This window comes from Pleurodeles waltl, chromosome 7 (genome assembly GCF_031143425.1).
Source record: "Pleurodeles waltl isolate 20211129_DDA chromosome 7, aPleWal1.hap1.20221129, whole genome shotgun sequence".
Classification (NCBI taxonomy): Eukaryota; Metazoa; Chordata; class Amphibia; order Caudata; family Salamandridae; genus Pleurodeles; species Pleurodeles waltl.
Window position 1 is genome coordinate 1,284,363,888 of NC_090446.1, and position 23,695 is coordinate 1,284,387,582.

Here is a 23,695-nt window from a genome sequence, read left to right on the forward strand (position 1 = left end):
ACCCTTCCTTTGCAGGTCCTTTTCTGCCGGAATCCTCCTTAGGGTTCTTAAGAGTCTGGGCCGGGTCTTGCACAATCCTTTCCAAAGTCCTCCTGTTGGGATTGGGGAAAACCAGGTACTTATCTCTGCTCTCCTGGTCGCTGGGGGGTCACCCTGGTACTCGCCTCTTGGGGTTCCTAGTTCCCCCATCTCCCCTCCAACAATTCCACATCCTTAGGGGAAGGTTGGGGGGGGGGGGAGGGCTGTATCTCGCATTCCACTTATGTAGTATATGGTTTGGCCCTCCCCTAGGGCCTACACTGTTTTCTAATACTTTTGCCAATGCTCGTTGCTTTTATGCTCTTTACTGACTGCTAACGTGTCTATAATTAGTGTGTTTACTTACCTCCAGTTGGGGGACTCTCTATTAGTATTCTAGTATTTGGGTTACCATAATAAAGTACCCTTTTTAGGTTTCGCTTGCGCTGTGGCGAAATCTTTTGTATTTGAAAAAAGAAATCTTAAAAGGACCTTTCAGCCCACCCACAGTCGTCCTGTTACTAACCATTGGTAGTTTTCATCAATCACTCTCCTTTTCTTGATTATTATTGGTCAGCTGCAGCTTCTGACGTCATCAGGCTGCACGTCTTCTTTCAGTCGGCTTCGGCTTTTTCCTGGACTTCGGACGAAGTACTCTTTCCGGTCGGCGATAAGTGGCTGGCAGTCACTTTCCTTCCGCTAGCCGCACGCTTCGAGGTACTTTAAATTTTTTTTATTTCATGGCCATCCTTCGCCGACATCCATGTGCTGCTTTACCTTTCACACTGACCGTTGTTTGTGCTGTCATCTTTACATGAGCATGCTCCGTGGGGCGTTAAAGGGATGATTTTATCTACTTTAATTGTTGTTACAGTTTGTGTTAATTAATGCAGTGCCAGACAACTGTCGTCCCGATTTTTTCGTCAATACAGAACAAGCACTGCAGATGAAAGAATGTGTTCTTAGTAGGTGCATTACGTAGCACCAACACAACCGAAGGTATTTCAGCACTTTACACCATCAAGGAAGATTAGTGATACCATGTAAACTGAAATATGAGAGCGCAAACTGCTGTTGAGTCTTTTCATCATAAATACATAACAAGCACTTCAGATGGAAGCTCGAGCTTGCTCTAGGCTCATTATGTAGTGGAAACTCAAATGAAGGTGTTGCAGTGCTTTACATGAGCAGCATGCTCTGTGAGGCTTTGAAGTATTAGGCAACTGCCGTAGATATTTTGTTTTGTCAATACTGGACAAGCACCTCATATTGCCACCTCATATTGCGTGGATGGTTCACAAAACCAGAGGTGTTAAGCGCTAAAAATAAACAAATACATTTATTGCACTTAATTATTTTTTTTTGCACTTTAATGTAGCGCGAACCCAACCTGAAGGTGTCCGAGCGCTTTACACGAGGAGCCAGTTACATAACACATGAACGCATTCATTTTTAGACACGGAGAGATTGAGTGATTTGCCCACAATCGCAGGATGTTGTCCCACCGAGACTTGTACCTGGTTTGAAGAATAGGGTCTGCATGTGTTCCGGTGGCGGGAGGGCGGGGTTGCCTCATTGTTCATGGTGCAAACACCAATCTTTTGCATAATCATTTTTGCGCTCCACAATTTGCCTGCCTCCGGCTTGAGTTCAGCGCAAATGTAAATCGGTTGATGGCTGCGCAAACTGTCATGTAGTGGTAATTACCTCCTCTTCACTTCAAAGCATCATGTTGTCCCTCTGATCAAGGTTGTTTTATAAATGGCTACTTTCTTATGTTTTGACACGGAACATGTTTACCTTGTTCTGATAACGTGCTGCTGTTTGAAAACCGGCTGTGAAAATGCAATTACTAGGTTTTTCCTGCAAGCATGTCTTCACATGCTGGTAAATGTAAAATGCCATACTTTCTGTAAATTGAACACGTGGCCCCTAAGGAGGTCTCCCCCACCATGACGGCGTGACCTGGTCTTTCTAACACCAACGAGGATCGTCACGGCGATTAGATATCATTTGCACAACAGCAAGAATCTGAGGGGTCCCAAAAGGTGGGATCACGCACACCCTTAACATTATCATTAATTGCTGCGACACTGAGTTAACATTCGAGGCTAAAAAAATAGTTATGGCAAATCACAGCAGCCTCACTCTAGCATTAGCAATGCGAACACTGACAAAGCCAATAGTTTTAACTCTTGTATGCTAATATTGTGAGGGGGTTAGCATGCCACCATTTTATAAAGAAAACTTCTGGTGTCTTGGATAACTCATGCACTCCAGCAGGAAAACAACGATATTTAAAGGCGCTTGCTGCTCAGGTTGGAAGAAGCTGGATGAAATGAATATCTGATTTTCTTGTAGCTTTATGTAGCACAAACTCGGCCAGAGGGCTTTGGAGCGCTTTACATGGGCACCAGAATCAATTTTAGGTTTCGCCTGCACATCGCTTGCTCTGTGTTTGCGAAATCTCTTGCAATGAAACAAAATAAAAACTTAAGTGCATTGTCAAAGCCAATAGGTTTCGCCCATGCAAAATCTATTAGCTTTGTCAATTTTTTTCACATGTTGCACAGCAGTTGAGCTGATGTGGAACTTGCCTCAAAGTAAAAAAAACAAAAACAAATGTGATGTGGTCAAATCTGGCCTGTTAGACTGCAATAAAAATATAATATAAAAGAATAACAAAGCTAAAAGATGTTACATAGGCGAAACCTATTGGCTTTGCCAATGCTTGTTTTTTTTGTTGGTAACACTGTGGTTCTTTCATGTGTGATCGCGCAGTGACACTATAATGGTATTGCATAAGGTTTGCATGTTTTCCTCAATAAGTTTTGGCTGCTCATCCACAGCTACCTCTAGAGAGCCCGGACTTCCTAGACACTGCCTACACTTCACTAATAGGGGATACCTGGACCTGGTATAAGGTGATAACACCATAGGTGCTTACCACACACCAGGGCAGCTTCCTACAAGCACCTCGTTGCGTTTCACGAACTGCTGGCAGTCAAGCTCTGTGATAGGCATGATGTGTACATGTGGACAAAGATCTATACACCTTTCTCTAACATCCTGTAGAATACAATACTCATTACAACACACTCCAGACACTATGGTATATTTCTATATTTATTGCTGGCCTGTAACAACTGCAGTTACTCTACTTCGAGAAAGCCATTTGACATACAAGGTGCTTCCTTTCCCCTTTCCATCTCTGCCATGATGTTGGGCCTTGTTTTACATGTTGATACATCGTGTTTACCATTGTGTCCACTTTTCATTTATTGTTCTAAACAATTTTATTGCTGTAATTCTATCAGTTTACATCTAACAGTTTATTGTTGTAATTCCAACAGTTTACATGTGATCCTTTTTACTCATTCTCACTACTTCTACGTTTGACCTTTACACTTTTTTTTTCCTTTGGCCCCCACATTTCTTGCTGGCATTACTATTCTTTATGAGGGCTCACTCCGTCTCAAAATGGCCCCCACATTTGGGCTTTACAATCTCCTCTCTTTCCACTTTAAGTCCTTTCTATTTCAACTCAGCTTTTCTTACTGAGCACAGCCTTTAAAAAGGGCAAACACACACGCTGGCTTACACACTGCTAAATCCCGACCGGCACGGGTTGTTTTCTCCAATACATGAGGTAAGACACTACCAGCTCTGCTGGTTTGCTACACTACCTACTCCCCCTCACGGGGAATCGGCGCGCTATTTAACTTTTTACTTTAGACCTTCCGGTCTTGGCGCATACATCATGCTCCACACTGGTACTGTAACGGTACAGAGCGCCGCGCTGTATACTTAAATTAACACTGCCGGCTGTATTCACGTTTATTCTGTACACTTCTCGTTTTGCCCGAGCACCTTGACTAACTTTTAAACGGCAATTAGAACATTGCGGTTCTCACGCTTTACAAGCAACGCCTGTCGGGCAGGCTCCGGCTCAGTTACTCTGCTGTGCCGAGCTTTGATTTATAGCGATATTTCGTTAAAACTTACACTGCTCACCTATACTCGTTTACAGGGCATTTTAATCGGCTTTCCCGTGATACTTATATGGGGCACTTACCTCTTCAGCCAACATTGTATCTTGCCGTCCATTACCCACCTAGGCACTAATTGCTTTATTGCTCTTTTTACCCCAGGTTTATCATGGCCATCACTGATCTCACCAGCGCTATTTGACTTCACCTAGAGATCCATGACTTCATTCAGCTCGTTCAATGCTTCAACCGTAATTATATATACGTTGCACACTTCCAAAGGTATCTTACCCCCATTTGTTACGCACACCTGGACTTTTACTCACATCTCAGCACACCATACACCCTTGCGTGTACTATTAGAATTACTTTTCCTTCACATTGAGATGCACGTGCACTTTTTCCCATTCTGGAGTCTTATTCATGATCATATTACCTCGCATGATTTGCCTGTCTATCGTACTCCTGGTTGACTCGGCTATCCTCCTTTTTAAACTTGATTTGACCAGCTGTTCACGGGATCTGCTTGGCACTCTCATGTTTTATCTTTCTTCACATCTACTTGACGCATCCCTCGGTATAAGTTACGTCATAATACTATACACTTGTGCACATATTCTCTGATTATCTTTCCCCACCTCTTAACTAAAAGGATTGAGATGTATGATTACTCCTTGTACAATGTCCACTGACCGATTTGTATATGTTGTTCATCTATGTTTTCACAGCCTTGACAAAGTCTTGAAGACGAAGCACGTGTTGGCTGTTTTGCTGTATGGACTTTTTGTTATATGTGGTCATCTGATTGTAACTCTGACCATTCATTTTCATCTGGCTGTTCTGGATACATGGACATACTGTACAACGTAGTCTTTGTGATTGAAACTCTGACTACCTACTTCCATCCATAATAAATTCCTATACATCATCTTTCCTGAACAGACATCTACTTAATTCCTGAACATTATCTGGCTCTACGATACGGGTGTGCCCTGGCCACTCTTCTCATGTACATATTCACTACAATCCATGATGGATTAGTTTAGTAACTTGTGAACCATTTAAGCTAGGCACAAGTTTTTTAGTTCAACTCTGTAGTTTATATGGCAGATGACAGATTATGCGGCCGCACAATTGGATAATGCCAGTGGCCCTGATTACAGTCACCACACTGCACATAATGTGGATGGAACAAAAGCCACATTTTCCTGGAATACCCTGTGTGGCAAAAAGTCTTTAGTAGTTTTTGAAGTGCTCATTAGGGAACTGAGGCAGTCTTTCCCAACATGTTTGCATTAGTTTCACAGGTAGATATGCTTACTCGGTTGAAGGACCATGGGCACCGCCAACTTGCATCCACAAACGGGATCACTTCATCTTCACAAAGGGACTCAACCTCATCAGTAGCACACTCACCTAATTACTTGAATTAATATCTCACTCAACTAAACAGATAACTCCAAGCCATACAAAACACAGCAGCCAGCCTCCCACCACACATGCACCCTGCACCTCAAACAGCTTCACTGGCTCCCCATCCACAGCTCTTTTCAAACTCCTGACATACAGAACTGGCTAAGCATACCTCAAAATCACCTCAGATTTCAGAAACCTTACAGAGACCTTTGCTCAGCCAGTCTCAGACTCTCACACATTCCATGCATATGCAGCACCAAAACAGCACTAGTGACTTATCCTACCTTACCCCGAAAGACTGGAACAAGTAGACAAAACACATATCCACTGCCTCGAAAATTATTGCCTTCCGCACAAAGCTGAACACTTGGCTCTTCAACTAGAGTCCATGGATCAGCCCTGACTGCTTCTGCGTCAGGATACCTTCCTGAGTGATAGTGCGCTTTGCAAACACACAATACATTATAGAAAAATCTGCACCCAGCACTGCAAGTATGGGTGACGTGTTCTGCTTGTCATGTTCAACCTCCATCAGAACATAGTAGCTGTTCAGTTTGCAGTATCACCAGTGCATTACAGACAGTACGGCACATAACAGTGGACAGGACATATGGTGCATTCGTACTGACTACCCTGTGTGTCAAAAAGTAACGTTCTTTGTAGTTTAGAACCTGCTCTTTAGGGAAATCAGGAATATCTTTCCAAGCTAATTTACCTCAGTTTAAAAGGAAGATCTGCCCATTCACTTTGTGCAATGTGGGCCTTGAAAGGTAGTCTCCAGCACAGTCTAACTTGCATCCACAAACTGGAAGGAGATAGATTTAGCACAGTGAGTATGCGAAAAGCGCATGAAAGACATGTCTTCCTGAGCCCCATGTGGCTGTCATTGAAGCCGTAAACAAAAAAGACTCAATAGGCACTCATTCGGTATTGCTCAGAATGTCGACGAAGGCAGGCACTTGCCAGGTAGTAAAATGTAATCAAACTTTTTTTTTCCATTTGTGAAGGCTGAGGAGGCACCGTCAACATGTGTGGGCATATATGCATATAAAGATTTGTTTGTGGTATGTTTGTATGCAAGTTGGTGGATGACTGGGTAAGAGGTGCATTGTCTTGCAAGTTTTATGACGGAATCTTATTGGCTCTGAATAGACTCTGTAGCAGTGTGACAGAATCGCTAGAATAGAATAAAAGTAAAGCTTGGTTTAGAATGTTGGAGTTCACGGTACACACAGAAGAATAAAGATGTGTGATTTACAGATCCGTTTGTGGCGCAGTCATAGGGAGTACCCATGCAGGGGAGGACGCTACAAGAGGTTGTTTTGAATGTGGATTCCGTCCTGTGGTGTATGAATGCAATGGGCCCTTGAACGGCAGTGGTATATTGATGTGAGTGCACTGATATGTTTGACCGGTCCCAAGATGGTGGTATGAAAATCGTGCTTGTGGTGCATGGATGGCATATGAATGGATCATAAAGCAGTTGGTACCTTGATGCACCTTTATGGCTCACCTTTAATAGTCTTGGCTTCAAAATTCAAATACTGTGATTATAAATTTTCTTTGAAGCTAGCATTTCTGGAGATACCAAAAGCAACCAATTTAAGTGGTGGATTAACTTTAAAATCTTAGTGCCAGATTGATATCTGTGGTGGTAAGAAAATTCCTTTGCAACAGCAACTGAGTATCCTTACTGGCAAGATAATGGTCCACCCACCAGATTTATATGTGGACAGACCATTGGTGTAAGCATGGCAGAGACTAATCAGTCTTTGGCATGGTTACACGCCTCCAACACACTGAGTAAGGGGCGTAGGAGGTTGACTTCTATGTCTACCCACCTAATTTGGATGTGCGAACATACAGGTCAATTTTCAATGCCTGTCACCGCCTGGAAACTTTTGGTGGTTAGGAGCAGTGAACACTGTCTAATGGCCTTCTCGCCTTTGGAGTTGCCCCCTCGACAGGGGAGATAACTCCCATGGCAAGAAGGGCATTTTTCCAAAAAGACAATCCTGCTTTAGGATTCTGTTTTTTAAAATAAAAAAAATAAAAAAGTTAATGAAAGTGAGCCAAACATAAGAAAGTATTGACAAACTGCTGGGACGGCAGGTCTTGCCAATGTTTTTGAAAAGACAGCCAGCTTGGCAGTTATTTCTGAATTTGGCAGGTAGAGTAGTCTCTGCATGGTGGACACTAAGTCCTCCACCAGGCCAACTGAAACTTCTCTGTCTGCCTGAATGCCTTTAGTAAGATTCCTCTTTTTTTCAAACTAAACACAGAGATGAGCAGGGGAGTGTAACTTGCATTGATTACACTCACTTTCCCAAAATGCCCTCCAAAACTTGAAAGTATGTAAATGGCTAAGATTACTCATGTATTTACATTTTGTCTTGGAAATTACTGTACTCTGTGGAGATCCACAAATTGACTATCAACAAAGTCTCTCACTGACCTAGGTTTCATTTGTTTCTGTAGCGGACACTAGGCCGAGCTTCACGAGTGGGGCAGCGTTTTTAAGGACATAAGTGGGTTACCGCCAGGTAGTAGGAATTTTGAGTACTCTGGAATTTCTATCACAGACATGTAAGGAAAATGCATGATTTTAGTGCAAGTTTGAGGGTTGCAGGGCATTATGGGTAATACAACCTCATGGGAACCACGTTATGCACACCACAATGGAATCCCATGGGTGTCTACTTTTTAGAAATGTCTGCAGTTCATAGTTTTGCATGGGTGGTGCCACAGAGGGGACCCAAATGCTGCAGCCAAAGTATCGCTTTAGGGCCTTTTGTTTGGCAGTCTCTTGTCTCACCCACACAAGTGGAATACCATTCTTATTCAGAGATGTCTGGCGACTCAGGTTGGTAGAAAATGTGTGGCTCCCTGCAGATTCTAGAACTTTATATCACAGAAATATGAGAAAAATATGTTTTTAGCCAAGCTTGAGGATTGCAAGGACTTCTGGGTAAAATTACCAAGTGAGAGCCACACAACTCACCCCACCCTCGCACCTCCACGTGTCTAGTATTACAAAACGTGCAGTTCTGCTAGCTTTCCCTAGGTGCTTGCTGAGCTAGGGCCCAAAATCCACAGCTACCCAAATTTAAAAAAAGCTCAGATTTCAGTGTGAAAATGTGATAAGTCTATGTTGTATTTGAGGCCTTTTTCTATCGCAGTTAAGAGACCTACCCACACAAGTGAGTGAGCATTTTTATAGGGATACTTGGGAGAATATTGGGAGGTAGGAACTTTGAGGCTCCCTGCATATTTCAGATGTTTTTGCTACAGAGCTGGGAGAATAATGTGTGTTTTAAGCAAACGTTTCAGGTTTGCAAGGGGTAACTGATAAAATTACCTGGTGAGAGCCACGCATGTCATGCACCACTGGACTCCTCTGGTTGTCTAGTTTTAAAAAATGTGCAGGTTTGTTAGGTTTTTCTATGTGCTGGCTGACCCAGAGCCCAAAATCCATAACTACCCACACTGCAAAAAAAAAAAAGGGTATGGGGTGGTGGTTTGGGGTCGGGGTTGTCATTTTTTGTTAGTGAAAAAATATGCCGGTATCAAGAGACTTGGGGAGGAATGCTGGGTGGTAGGAATTTTGTGGCTCCCCCAGACTCCAGACGTTTTCCTCAGAAACGAGAAGAAAATGTGCATTTTTTGTTAAAGTTTGAGGTGTGCAATGGCTGCTGGGTAAGAAAAGTTGGTGATAGGCATGCAAGACTTCACACCCTGGATTCCCCTAGGTGTCTAGTTTTCAAAAATGTGCAGAAATGCTACGTTTCCCTAGGTGTTGACTGAGCTAGGGTTCAAAATCCACAGCTTCCCACACTACAATAAAGTGTCGTCAAACACAATATAATTAGCCCTAAACTGTTACAAATAAAATAGACTTAATGAGTTGAAATACACAGGCAGGATCTATTGCTTTAAGCAAATAATGCAGCAATAAAAACATAATGTATTAAATAAAGTAACAAGTGTTCAAGAATTAACTCATTTTTAATCTGAAAAAGTATTTGTCATGTTTTACAGGACCTTTGCTGTACCATCTATGTCTATCTTTGGAAGACAGCTCCTGCTTTTACTCATGGAGCCAGGCCCATAAGCTCTTCCCATTAATTTCCTGACTTGCCAACGTACAAGTTAAAGGGCGGATTCTTAAGCAGAGCAGACTCAAAGATGAACACACTATCTCATTGACCTCCCATGGATTTTTCTGCAACCTTCTGAAGACCTGAGAGGTTTAAAATGCTCTTTGAGAATTCTTTCGTGTGGACTCTAGGTGTGCCATTCTCCTTAATGATGTGACTTAACTTGACTGCAATTACAAAAGTGGCAAGTATTTAACGCATTACATTGTACAGCGTGTTGAAGTATGCCTTTATTACCTGTCTGAGAACGTTTTAATAAGTATTTAATCAAACTAAAAAAAAAAAAAAAAAGAGTGCACAAGCATAAAAAGAACAGAGGTTTAACCAAACGAATAACTAAAATGGGCACAGAGTTAAAAAAAAAAAAAAAATGATACAATACTTGTAATACCATCACTTCTGCTCAGGTCTGAACCCGTTTTCTTCAAGCATAATGACGTTGCAAAACTCAGATTGCACAATTATGCATGTATACCACTACTGAAAAGTGCAAGACACCACCATGATAGAGTAATGAAAAATATGTAAACAATGATTGCAGGTTTTTGGATTGCAAAGCGCACCTGGCCAAGGAAATGTGAGAAATCGTCCGCAATATTCTCAGCTAAGGTAACAGAAGTTCAGTGCCCATGGTGTCCCAAAGATAAACTCCCTGGGAAGGAGATTTGTTCTTCCAATGCGGTCAGTGGTTATAGCACAGCAGTGGCCTCTTCCTTTTTAACCAGAAGGTTTGCATCAACCAAAGCCTGCCCGGTCATGAACCGAGTGGCAAAGAGGTGCCGGCAGGGCAGCAGGTTGGAGGTGTAGATGGAGCAGCTACAAGAGATCAGTTTAGGGTCCATAACAAAATTTGACACACCATCATTGAGAACAAAGTTCATCATATTCTCACTAATGTCGTAAGTTCTGAGGTTGGCCAACGCCAACTCCTCTTCAATAAGGTGGGATTGCTCAGGCTGGCAAACTTCCCGGTAACGTGCGGCCACTAGTGTATCATTAAAGAAGCCAACCTCCACCTTGGAAGCATGCATTTGCAGTAAGTCCTCAAGACATTGAGCCAAAGTGGGGAAAGGGCGTATTGCCCAGCTTAGTCTTTGCCGGTGCTGTTTGATAGCACTGTATGTATTGATGCCTTTATTTGTACTATTAATGGAGAACTCAGCCCACAGCACTGAGCGAGGGTGCCAGTGCTCCAAGAAGTAGTTCATAAAGTGTTCCGAGACAACTTCTTTTAGCTTTTTCACTGCTCTATGATAACAATCAATTGACATGGATTGGACTACTTCACAGAGCAGAGGTTGAACCCGTTCATCACATAAAGTCCCTAACTCACGGGCTTTTCTAGTTAGGGTCTCCAGGACCTGATGGCGGCAAATCCACACTCTGGACTGAGGTAGAACCTGCTGGATGGCACTCAGCTCATCGACTTCTACTCCAACAATTATGTGCTGCACTTTGTGTTTTAACTCTGGTGTTATCTGCAGCAGAGATGCTAAGGTTCCGTGGAGAATGCCAGGTATTCCCCTCCGTGCCAGACAGTGAGCGCATTCACGTGCAAGGCCATCTCCATCCAAGCAGAGAACTGTATAAAGGTCAAACTCGTCATTGAAGTCCAAAATCCGGTCAAAGAACAGAGCACTTGGTAAACGCTGGCAAAAGCGCAACATCTCACTAGTTTGAAAGTAGACCATTTTGACAGTAGCAGTGTCTTCCATAAACACCAGCTTTACTTTAGTTAAGGGATCTTCAGCAAAGAGCATTTTCAATGCATTGAGTATTTCCAGGATGTCGGTTTCCTGCGCAGAGCAGTTAGATAGCAGACGTTTCACGTCTCGAAGCTCTAGGAACTGCCTGGAGATGATGTTGGTGACGTGCACAGGCAAGCATCGACTGGAGAGCAAGAAGCCCTTCTTGTAGGAGTTGAACTTGATGGGACAGAGGACATGGTTATGAGTGGACTGGCACTCAGTGACCACAAGACAGTCTTTGTTCTGGCTGATGTTCAGGACGACCTTGGCACTGCAGTTCTTATTTCCACTTAGCGACCTGCAAGGGAAACAGGACAGAAAACTTGAGAAACGCCTTGCACACAGCCGCAAATGATAGAAATTGGAATAATCACTGGAAACAGAATGACATAGAAAGAGAGCGTAGACAACAGCAACAGAAGGTCTTTCCTGCACTACCTGTGCTAAACATGCCTCATTTTATTTATTTTACAACTGATAAAGTGCTCCCTAGCCTAGAGAAAGCAGGACACTCATAGGTGGAGAATACACAACAAAATTAAAAAATGATTGTTAATCAATGCACATGAAAACCACTTATCAAAAAGTGAGATCCTGCACATCTAAAATAAGGCAAAAAGACAAATTACAGAGTCAAACAATTAAAATAACAAGAAATTATAGATTAACATAAAAGGAGCACTATCAACACAGTTCAAGATACGCCCTCCTAAATAAAGAGAGTTGCACAGCTCTGTGAAGTGACAATCTGAAGGCAGGCAAAAATCATCCAAACAGAGCTGCAAGTCAAATAGTCCATCTGCACCTCCACCTTCACCCAAGTATTTTGGGCTGTCGTGCCCCAAACCAAGGCACTTACCGCTCCCAAGGTGCAACCCATAAAGGTCCAAAGTCTTTGTAATGCTATTCGGGGGCCCCAACAAAAGTTCTCACAATGAGTTGAGTTATCCAAACAAGTTGCTTCCTGTGCAGCCTTTATTTTCTTCCATACAACAGAAAACTGCCAACACGTTTCGTTCACAGCATGTAAACTTCCTCAGGGCATTAATGCTTTGTAAAGAACGTTGTAGCCTCCAAATATATCAACTTGACATATTTGACTGAGTAGGTTCACTTGCAATGTCCATTTATATCACGTATAGTAACTCCAGTTTCAGATTAATTGCAATCTACTTAGCCATAAGCCACACTCATAAATATTCTGGTTGCTCAGTAAGATGCCATGATGGCAGGCTGACTAGAGGAGAATAGCCTAGGCAGGGGTTTGGCATTTCAACACTTAGGAAATTCATACATTTTAAAATAAAACAAGCCTCCCACTCAGGAAAGCATCAGAACAGTACACCAGGCATACATGAAAAGAAGAGTATAAAGACCTAAGAAGAAAAGGATAAATGAAGATCTGCAGTCGGACCAGACCGGAAATGTAAACTAAGTAAGTTTTGTAAAGCGTCCAAGTACAGAGGCATCGTAGTGCTAGCATTCGCCCAGTAATGAGAAGTTTAACTAGTTGATGTGAATAGAAAAGAGCCATATTTTAAGCATTTTTCTGAGGGATATTCTGTTAGATTGAGATCCGAGGGCAAGGAGCAGAGTGTTCCAGAGTCTAAATGATCAGAAAGAGAAGCTTCCCTCCCCATCTAACTTTTTATTTTGGGAACTACCACCAAATTGGAGGTGCCTGAACTTAGTTTACGAGAGGGTACATGGCAAGAAAAGGTTTCCTGGAATTAAGATGGGCCTTCACTAATACAGTGCCTTATGGGCCATGCAAAAGGCCTTGAATTTCCCTCGTTCGTTGATTGGCTGCCAATGTAAGTCCTGAATACCTTTGGAGATGGACATATATTTAGGTATTTTGCAGTAGCTGAGAAGCTGTATTTTGAAGTGATTGGAGCTTTAATTGTAGTAGTTTCTGGATACCCAAATAGAGTTTGCTGCAGTAGTCTCCAGAATGAAGTATTAGAGCCAAATAAGATAACCTCTGTCTTTTCAGAGATTAACTTTAAGCAATTCTCTTGCATTCATAGAACAATGATTGCAAGGCAGTTTCTAAAGTTAATGGATACTTCACCGACATCAAGTGAAATAGACACCACTATCTGTGTGTCATCTGCATATGCCACAGCAACAAAGCCGTAAAACCTGATAAGTTTAGCCAGAGGGGTGGTGTAAATGTTGAACAACATGGGGGGCAATGATCAGCCCTGAGGCACCCCACAGGGAGGAAAAAAGGATTCAAGACAAAATCTCCTAAAGTCACACTTTGTTCTCTATCAGAGAGAAAAGCGCTGAGGATGGTAAGGGCTGCGCCCCCAATCCCGATACTCTGTAGCCATATGACAAGCAGAGAATGGTTGACCGTGTCAAACACGGCAGAGATTGAGAAGAATCAATGCAGCCCTACCTCCCGAGTACACCTGCATACGAACCTCTTCAGTGGCAAATACTAATGCAGACTCAGTACAGTGTAACAGCTTGAATTCATGCTGAGAGGGATCTAGAATATTATGGACAACTAGGAATGATAAAAGGTGTTCAATTAAGTGCATTCTCCAGAATTGTAGCAGGTATAGGTAGTCTAGATAGAGGACAATAGCTTTTAGTGTCCTCTGGATCCACAAAAGTTGTTTTAAAAAACAGGCAGATACACGCCCTCTTCCATTCTGCTGGAAATTGACGCAAAGCTCTTTTGCGACCCGCTGGTCTGTCAGGACTGTTTATAAATCCGGCCCCGTACTCGAGAAGCATTGGGTGTATTGCTCTTGGCCTTGTTAAAAGATTTAAAGATATGTATGCATTTCTAGGTGCCAGTCCTGACTCGATCCCAACTGCCTACAAATACATCTGTAGTGTGGACTTCTCTCACGCAATCACATCCTGAAAACATAGCAACATAGATGGACATTTGCACCCCAAGGACATGAGCCCCAACAACTGGGGAAACCAGTACAGTCTGACAGGTATGCTCAACCCAGTGATCCACACGCTTCTCCAGGACTGGCAGCTTTCTTTATAAATATCTAAAGGGGCTTATGGAGGGTTTAACATTCTGGCAGGTAGAATTTACACATTCCACCACCACTTTTTTGTTTTGTTTTTTTAAACAAAAAGATTATCAACATTTTTCAAATAATTAATAATCAACAATTAGTATGGTGGATACAATCAAATACCAATGCAGGCGGACAGGTACAGCACGTCAAACTATGGAAACACTGACAAAATATGGCACTGACATATCCTCGAGGGTCAACTACATTGGACAATTATCAATATACATCCCTTAAGAAGGTAATCCTATCCCAAGTTTTCAGAACTGGTTTAACAACGTCATGCTCTCTCATACATCATTCTTTATTGTGGATCCTCATCTCTCTTCACCAGGCAACTACAGGGAGTGCAGAATTATTAGGCAAGTTGTGTTTTTGAGGATTAATTTTATTATTGAACAACAACCATGTTCTCAATGAACCCAAAAAACTCATTAATATCAAAGCTGGATATTTTTGGAAGTAGTTTTTAGTTTGTTTTTAGTTTTAGCTATGTTAGGGGGATATCTGTGTGTGCAGGTGACTATTACTGTGCATAATTATTAGGCAACTTAACAAAAAACAAATATATACCCATTTCAATTATTTATTATTACCAGTGAAACCAATATAACATCTCAACATTCACAAATATACATTTCTGACATTCAAAAACAAAACAAAAACAAATCAGTGACCAATATAGCCACTTTTCTTTGCAAGGACACTCAAAAGCCTGCCATCCATGGATTCTGTCAGTGTTTTGATCTGTTCACCATCAACATTGCGTGCAGCAGCAACCACAGCCTCCCAGACACTGTTCAGAGAGGTGTACTGTTTTCCCTCCTTGTAAATCTCACATTTGATGATGGACCACAGGTTCTCAATGGGGTTCAGATCAGGTGAACAAGGAGGCCATGTCATTAGATTTCCTTCTTTTGTACCCTTTCTTGCCAGCCACGCTGTGGAGTACTTGGACGCATGTGATGGAGCATTGTCCTGCATGAAAATCATGTTTTTCTTGAAGGATGCAGACTTCTTCCTGTACCACTGCTTGAAGAAGGTGTCTACCAGGAACTGGCAGTAGGACTGGGAGTTGAACTTGACTCCATCCTCAACCCGAAAAGGCCCCACAAGCTCATCTTTGATGATACCAGCCCAAACCAGTACTCCACCTCCACCTTGCTGGCGTCTGAGTCGGACTGGAGCTCTCTGCCCTTTACCAATCCAGCCACAGGCCCATCCATCTGGCCCATCAACTCACTCTCATTTCATCAGTCCATAAAACCTTAGAAAATCAGTCTTGAGATATTTCTTGGCCCAGTCTTGACGTTTCAGCTTGTGTGTCTTGTTCAGTGGTGGTCGTCTTTCAGCCTTTCTTACCTTGGCCATGTCTCTGAGTATTGCACACCTTGTGCTTTTGGGCACTCCAGTGATGTTGCAGCTCTGAAATATGGCCAAACTGGTGGCAAGTGGCATCGTGGCAGCTGCACGCTTGACTTTTCTCAGTTCATGGGCAGTTATTTTGCGCCTTGGTTTTTCCACACGCTTCTTGCGACCCTGTTGACTATTTTGAATGAAACGCTTGATTGTTCGATGATCACGCTTCAGAAGCTTTGCAATTTTAAGAGTGCTGCATCCCTCTGCAAGATATCTCACTATTTTTGACTTTTCTGAGCCTGTCAAGTCCTTCTTTTGACCCATTTTGCCAAAGGAAAGGAAGTTGCCTAATAATTATGCACACCTGATATAGGGTGTTGATGTCATTAGACCACACCCCTTCTCATTACAGAGATGCACATCACCTAATATGCTTAATTGGTAGTAGGCTTTCGAGCCTATATAGCTTGGAGTAAGACAACATGCATAAAGAGGATGATGTGGTCAAAATACTCATTTGCCTAATAATTCTGCACTCCCTGTATAAAGAGTCTCAAGGTTGCGAGGTGGTAGCCATGTGCCAAATGCTTCATTATATTAGATTTGTATGCCACTCTTTAATTGGAGATTGGGAAGTGGTCGGTCGGGCCATCCCTCCAACATTTTTCCACCCTATGTTTAGCTAGCGACATTGCCACAAAATGGTGGAACAAGGTTGACACCCTGGCAGTAACAAAAAGCAGAATGGGGATCCAACACCCAACAGAAAAGGATATACAGTAGGCAAGACTTACAGCACGCATCACAGGCAAGCCTGAAAATACTAAACAGTCGCAGAGCCATCAGATACAAAAACAATATGCAAATCATAACTAATATGAAATGGTAGTACCAGTTTGAGTACAGTCAAATTCTAACCTCCCTGACAAGAGGAAAATAAAATACTTTCCTACAGCACTAAACACCAGTGACTGTATGATAAAGACATTCTAGAGAATGAAAGGGCCTTATGTAATAACTCTACAGGCAGAGGATGCTTTTGCAGTATAGTCAACCTTATGGATCACCCCAATTGAGAAAGGACATAGCCACTTGCAGATGTCCAAAAGAATGTGCCTTCCCCTTGTAGATGGCCTTGATTTGGGCTAGATACAACATAGCTTAGTTTCACTTCAGCTGTTGTAGTATGTTCTTGACATTAGTGAAAGTCTTCCAAGCTTCCTGCACCACCAGTATAATAAAAAATAAAAATAAAAAATAATTTTTTTACAAAAAGATTATAATAATCACAAAAAAAAAAATCAGGAAAGATGGATAGAATTATACCCCTGAGTATCAAGTCGCTAGCACCCACTACCTATCTTAAAATTGTAGGTCGAGCTCAACAGTTTAACAGGCGAGGTACTAGGGGTATAGGGCAAAACCACAGAAGGAGTCTTGGAATAAGCCCTTTCCTACACAAATAGCACCAAGAGTTAAGAACAGTCTGCCAACTCTGTTAACCTGTTTTCCATTAAATGTTCCAACCTCCCGGTACTGTGAGATTCTCAGACACCCAAAATTCATGTTAATACGCATAATGTGATAACGTGGCCTCTTTTACATGATCCATCAATGTAGTAGTGCATCAATCTTGCCATCAACTGTTAGTAGGCTTTTCTGCCTATCAAACAACAAATCTTTCACTTCCATTTCCCACGCCATACCTGACTGGTTCCTAGACAGAATAACAGAATTATCCCACATCTTTTATATGACTCTTGCCAAATTCATAAGATTAAAGGATTACTTGGCCTGCTTCTAGTCACCCTTTACTCATAATGCATGTGGGATCTTCAACAAAGTTTTGTTTATGTGAACCATGTGTTCTGTAGAGTCCCTGAGTCACTGTCAAATATAACAGTGAGAGGATGTTGCTCAATGCGTGACGTGCACCAAAAGGCATACAATTTTGAGCTTTGTTTGCTCTTGGATGGTAACAATTGTCTTAAAACTGAATCCTAGTGAGACAGAACTGCTGGTCATCAGAAATTGGATTGATAAATGGAACCCTAATTTCTGGCTGTAGAAAGGAGGACGCCACCAATGGGAGGTATGATCTAAGCAATGTTATGTGAGATACCAGAATAACAGATTCCACAGAGCACACAAAACCAATCCTCTTTGGGAGACGCTGTCTTGCCCATTTGTCGTCCTAATGGCTAACAACAGAGTTCTAAATTACATATTAACGTTTTAGCATGATGCTAACACACTAATAAAGGTAAATAATAATGAACTGCTGTAAAGAATAGAGAACCTACTGGATGACCCCATACAACCGCTCCCTCCTTAAGAAAGTGAAGAATTGGCACATAAATAAAACAAGAATTAATACATTATGGAGTCCCTGAACTTGTTCGGCAGTTTTGTTCTTTTGAATGCTTTACTGCATGAACCATTTGATGAACCATGGCCCAAATCAGTTATGTTCTCAATTGGAGAACATGTATTACCATAGCTGGAAACTCCATTCTTACCACACATTCTTTCATCATTACCACTAGGTAAAATGCTCAAACTCCATTCTTAGCACACATTCTTTCATCATTACCAATAGGTAAACTGAATCATCTTGTCCACTGGACATGTTGGCAGCGTGATTGTTAGTCAAACATATAACATCACTTTTATTCCACCACTCCTAATTTTCTAATAGCAGCAAATCACACACTACTTTCATCACCCCTGTGGGGGCACTGTTATTGACAATCCTTCAACAACTTTTTTTTTGGATTTCTTATAATTACAAAATTGCCAACATCAAAAGCAACAATTTTTAACATTGCATTTTTCATCAAAGTAACGTTTAGTCTTAATAAATAAGTTAATTACCTTTGGTAATGCTCTTTCCAGTACAGACTATCTAGCCACAGATTCCTCACTTTTTGAATATTCCACAGGCATCTGACTGGATCAGGGAACTTTTCAGCAGTACCTTTAAATGGCAGTAGGTGATGCCGTGCAGCTCCACACAGATGATGTTCCTCTCTGGAAATGACATGCAGAACCTATATAGACGCCACTCCCGCACGCTAATCTACGGAAGTGACATGCGAAGCCTGTATAGGCACCGCTCCCACACGCTGACGTCTTGATTCCGCATGTCCATGGCCCGAAGCAGAGCCCTAAAAACCAATTAATGTGACCAGTGTGCATATTCCTAGACTTGGGATCTTACTAATGGATAGCATCCAACCACAGAACGGGGAGGATGGGAGGGTCGGTGAGGAATCCACGGCTAGATAGTCTCTACCAGAATCTGTTCTTCTGATAGAGACTTCTAGCCGCTGAATCCTCACCTTCTGAATAAATACCAAAGCAGTACCTGTTTTGAGGTGCTTCTATGGATGGATTCAAACTAAAAAGTCTTTGCAGAGCTGATTGGGAAAGTGCCCCTCTCAGTAAATCAGACTGTCCAGACAGTAGTGCTTCTTGAAAGTATGGAGGAACCCCACAAAGCCACCTGACCAATGTGGAGGACAGGGACTCTCTGATGGTCCACCCAGTGGTCTTTGGTACTATCAATATAAACGTTGAGAGTTCTCTTGGGGTCCAAATGGTGGAGTTTCACCCCCTCCTTGGATGGGTGAGACGGAGCACAGTAAACCAGTGGGGTGATGTCTTGACTGATGTGAAACAGCATTACAACTCTGGGCAAGAAGGACGCCCGTGTCTGAAAACCAGAATGTGCCAATATTACAGCGGTGAGGTGCACTGTTTTGAAGGTGCGAAGCTGCACAGGTACCTTGTAACTATGCCCAGCTAGGGCCAAATAAAACAAGAAAACACCAAGCCACAAATATGTCCCAACAACAGGTTTATGCAGCTTTTAGAGGGATGCCTGGCTGACCGGATAACATCAGCCACCTCTGGAGGAAGTTCAAAAGAGTACAGCTGTCACTGCTCAATCTCCAAGCATGACTGATGGTGGAGATTGCGAAGGCCTGGGTACAGAACCCTGCCTTGCTGCTGGGACAGCAGCTCCTCCCAGCGCAGCAGCCTATTGGGAGGACAGACACTCAAGCCGAGGAATTCTGGATACCATATTCAAACTGGGGCCATCAGGATTTCTTGGGCCCAGCTGGTCTTGCTCTTTTTAAGCATTCAGGCAGGATTGGTATTGGTGGGAAGACATACAGGCACCCAGAGTTCCATCAAAGGCTGAACGGGTCTCTGTGCAAAAGACACCTCTGAAACTCCAACACTCAGAAGTGCAGACACTGTGTGTTCTTGGCAGTGGCGAAATGATCGAGCAAATGTTCTCCCCATTTGCGAGAAAATACCTCATGCCACCTCTGGGTTTATCTGCCAGTCGTGATCCGCTAGGCTTTGAAAGCTGGGCTTGTCCACACTCGCATTCAACGATTCTGCTAGGTGTTTCAAGTACAAGAAAATTCCTTGGTGGTCAAGTCATTTCCAGGATGTACAGGGCCCTCCAGCACAGGGGTCCGTGACCCCACCCCGTCCTGTGTTTTGCACTACTACATGACAGTGGTGTTGTCCATAAGCACCTGTATCAGCCCCCCCTTGATGGATGAAAGGAAGGCTTTCAATGCCAAGCAGATAGCCCTAAGCTCCAAAAGGTTGATAGGGACCCTGGCCTCAGCCAGATACCAGAGGTGTCGGATTTCCACCTCTCGCAGATGGCCTACCCAACCCATAAGTGATGCATTAGTCACATTAGTCACCACTGTCGGCTCTGGGTGGGAAAAGAAAAGGGGTCTTCCACTGACCCAATCGCAGTCCAGTAACCACCACTGCAGATCTTTTGTAATCTGAACATAGTTGGAGAGGTCCCCATGATGTTGACTCCACTGAGACTTCAGATTCCACTGCAGGGCCCACATATACCACCTGGCGTGCTCGACCAGCAGGATTTGAGGGGGCAGAAGCCTTGGAGTTGACCTCACTGAAAGCCAGGACTGAGGCCTAAAGAGGAGGATCACAGCCCAAATGTTCTGGACTCTTTTTTCTCCAGTGGTAAGACATGAAACTGAATGGCGTCCAGAAGGGCTTTGAAGGAGGGGAGTATCTGAGAAGATGTCAGGGGTGAGTATGGCACATTGATAATAAACCCCAAAGATCACATGAGGTTCACCATATTCTAGAGGTGGGCGGCGACTGCCTGGAGTGAGCTGGCCTTCAACAGCGAGTCACTGAGGCACAGGAAGATTGGTACCTCTGAAGGTGTGCTACTATTACCGCCATCACTTTCTTGAACACTGATGGATTTATGGAAATTGGCACCCTGCAGGTCCAACACCACTATCTGGTCTCCAGGGTACATAAGTCCTGAGCCAGAGTGATTATTTTCAATTTCTTCTTCCCAAGGAACTTGTTAATGAATGCTGGTCTAAGACAGGACGCAAGCCTTTATCCTTTATGGGCATCAGAAAGTAGCCCGAGAATAACCATGTCCTACTTCTGGCATGGGCACCCTCCTGTTAGCCCCTTAGGCCAAAAGGGCTTGCACTTTCTGCTAAGAAACCGAGAGATGGTCCTTGCACTTTCTGCTACAAAACAGAGAGATGGTCCTTAATCAGTTGCTGTGAGGACAGTGGAAGGTGTGGCAGCAGAGCAAGGAACGGCAGGTCATGGCTATTCTGAATAATTTGCAGAATTCACTTGTCCGGTGTTATGGCTTGCCAAACCAGCAAGAATCGTGGGATCCTGACTCTTACCAGCAGGCCATGTGAAAGGGGTTTGGTAGGTGGTGCTGCTGGGGAACGTATTGAACTGTGCAGCCTGTTGATCTTGGCCGCAAAATTACTGGGTGCCTTCAGGAGGTCAAATTGGCTGGCGGTGTGGTGCACCTCTGCCGAAGCCACAAAAGAAGTGGTAGGGCTGATACAGTTGGCAAGGTGGGACAGGGAGTGTGCCATGGCGCTGCTCTCCTTAAGCCATTTTAGAGCAGAATCTGCCTTGTTCTCATGCAGGCGAGTCCTGTCAAACGGCATGTTCATGAGGGATGGCTGAACAGTCCCTGAAAAACCGGTGGATTGCAGCCAAGCATGGCGGCAAATGTTTAAACTGGTGCTCATCCCAATGAACACAAAATACCAAAAATCTCAGATGAGTGGTAGACAAAAACATTATCAGTTCAAAGTACTAGCCTTTGGAATCAAATCAGCACCAAGGGTATTCACAAAGCACCTAGCAACAGTAGGAGCACATCTGCAAAGTCAAGGCATTCACGTCTATACCTATCTAGACAAATGGTTCAAAAGAGCAAACTCACATAAAAAGTGCATAAAACACACAGCAAGTAATGAAAACACTACTTACTTTGGGATTCTCAATAAACATGGAGAATTCATCCACAGAAAGAAAATGTTTCTAGGAAGAAGGATCACCTCTATCCAAGGGAAAGTATACCCCAGCGAGAAAAGAACCAATGCTCTGCTGAAGTAAACTCAGCTCTACCAAAAGGGGCAAGCTCTGACAGTGAGGATGGTGGATAGTAATGACTGCTTCCTGCATACCTTTTATTCCATATGCAAGACTACACATGCAACCATTAGAGAAATGGCTGCAAAAGACAAGTTACTTACCTTCGGTAACGCCTTATCTGGTAGGGACAATATCTAGCAGCAGATTCCTTACCTTAGAATTTCCCCCAGACGTCAGTCTGAATCTGGAGATTACCCCTGCAAGGTATTAGGTGGTGTTGATCGGTTCCGGGTCCCGCATCGTCCTTGCTGGATAGGACGTAGCGGGTCCTATATAGTTGCCACCCCTGGGCACTGATGTGTTTTTCACAACTTTCCACACTTGAAGCGTAGAGTCATAAAGTAAAATAACTACTGGTGTGTCAGAAGTAAAACCCTGAAAGGAAAGTACCGGTCCCTAGAAATCAGTTCACAGAGCGGGGAGGATGGGTATGTCGGTAAGGAATCTGCAACCAGATACTGTCTCTGCTAGATAAGGCGTTACCAAAGGTAAGTAACTTGTCCCTCTGACAGAGACATCTAGTTGCAGATTCTTTACCTTAGAATGGAAACCCAAGCAATACCATTCCCGGAGGTGGGTCTAGGAACTAAGATCATTCTAGGCAGCCCTTTAGTACCGAACGGGCAAAGTAGAATGAGCGCAAAACCTTCATTCAGTTGCTTGCTTTTTCTCCAGTGCGTAGCAGATTTTAATGCAGGGTATACCCATCGGTAGATGGTTCAGTTCTGTACCGCCCGACCTTTCTTTGCACCCACATAACCAACAAAGAGTCGATCATCCACACAGAACTCTTTTGTACAATCAAGGTAGAACGCCAATGCTCTTTTTGGGTTCAGGCGGTGGAGTATTTCCTCTCCCTTAGAAGGATAAATGTGGATGGAGGAAACATACGAGTAAGACCCTTAAAGAACCTTTTAACAGTAGGAGTTTTAAACACAGAAGGTTGATCAGGCAACCTCAAAAATGCAGAGACAGCAGATAAATAACCTTTGAGTGCCCATAGCAGAGCCCTGCTGAGCCAGAGAAGGGATAAACAACAGGATCTCAGACAGGGGGGGGGGGTCAACAGACTTGTCTGTGCACCATGCCATTAATTTATTCCATTGACAGGCGTATAACGTTTTGGTGGTGGGATGTGTGGCTGCCAAGACTATGTTACAGACTTCGGCCGGAAGGTCAAAGTTGTCAGCTGTTGTCGCTCAATCTCCATATAAGAAGGCACAGTCTGATCAGAGGATGGATGGCCATGCCCAGTAGCTCAGGATACCAGACTCTCCATGCCCAGTCCAGTACCACAAGAATGACATGGGCCTGATCATTCTTGATCTTCTTGAGAACTCTGGGCAGAAGTGGTATGGGTGGAAAGGTGTACAGGAGGCCTGAGTTCCACTCCAGACAAACAGCATTGACGAGCGATGGTCACCTAGGAAACTCTTTTGTGCAATACTGCGGACATTGTGTGT

The 23,695-nt window shown here is 43.3% G+C and overlaps 1 protein-coding gene and 1 long non-coding RNA gene across 3 annotated transcripts in view; one reads left to right on the forward strand and one right to left on the reverse strand.

Moving 5' to 3' along the window:
- Positions 1-3,582: 3,582 nt before the first annotated feature.
- On the forward strand, positions 3,583-4,966 carry LOC138247386 (uncharacterized). The gene is made up of 3 exons (XR_011194479.1): positions 3,583-3,667; positions 4,170-4,289; positions 4,736-4,966. It is a non-coding gene; the product is annotated as an uncharacterized lncRNA (long non-coding RNA).
- A 4,443-nt stretch (positions 4,967-9,409) lies between these two features.
- LOC138246180 (uncharacterized protein ZSWIM9-like) overlaps positions 9,410-23,695 on the reverse strand; it is a 135,849-nt gene continuing 121,563 nt past the window's right edge. The window contains exon 9 of one of the 2 annotated variants that reach the window (XM_069200504.1): positions 9,410-11,626. In XM_069200504.1, the coding sequence (XP_069056605.1) occupies positions 10,270-11,626 (1,357 nt within the window). In that variant the 3' untranslated portion in view covers positions 9,410-10,269. The remainder of the gene's footprint in view (positions 11,627-23,695) is intronic. The other variant, XM_069200505.1, reaches the window with a different exon arrangement.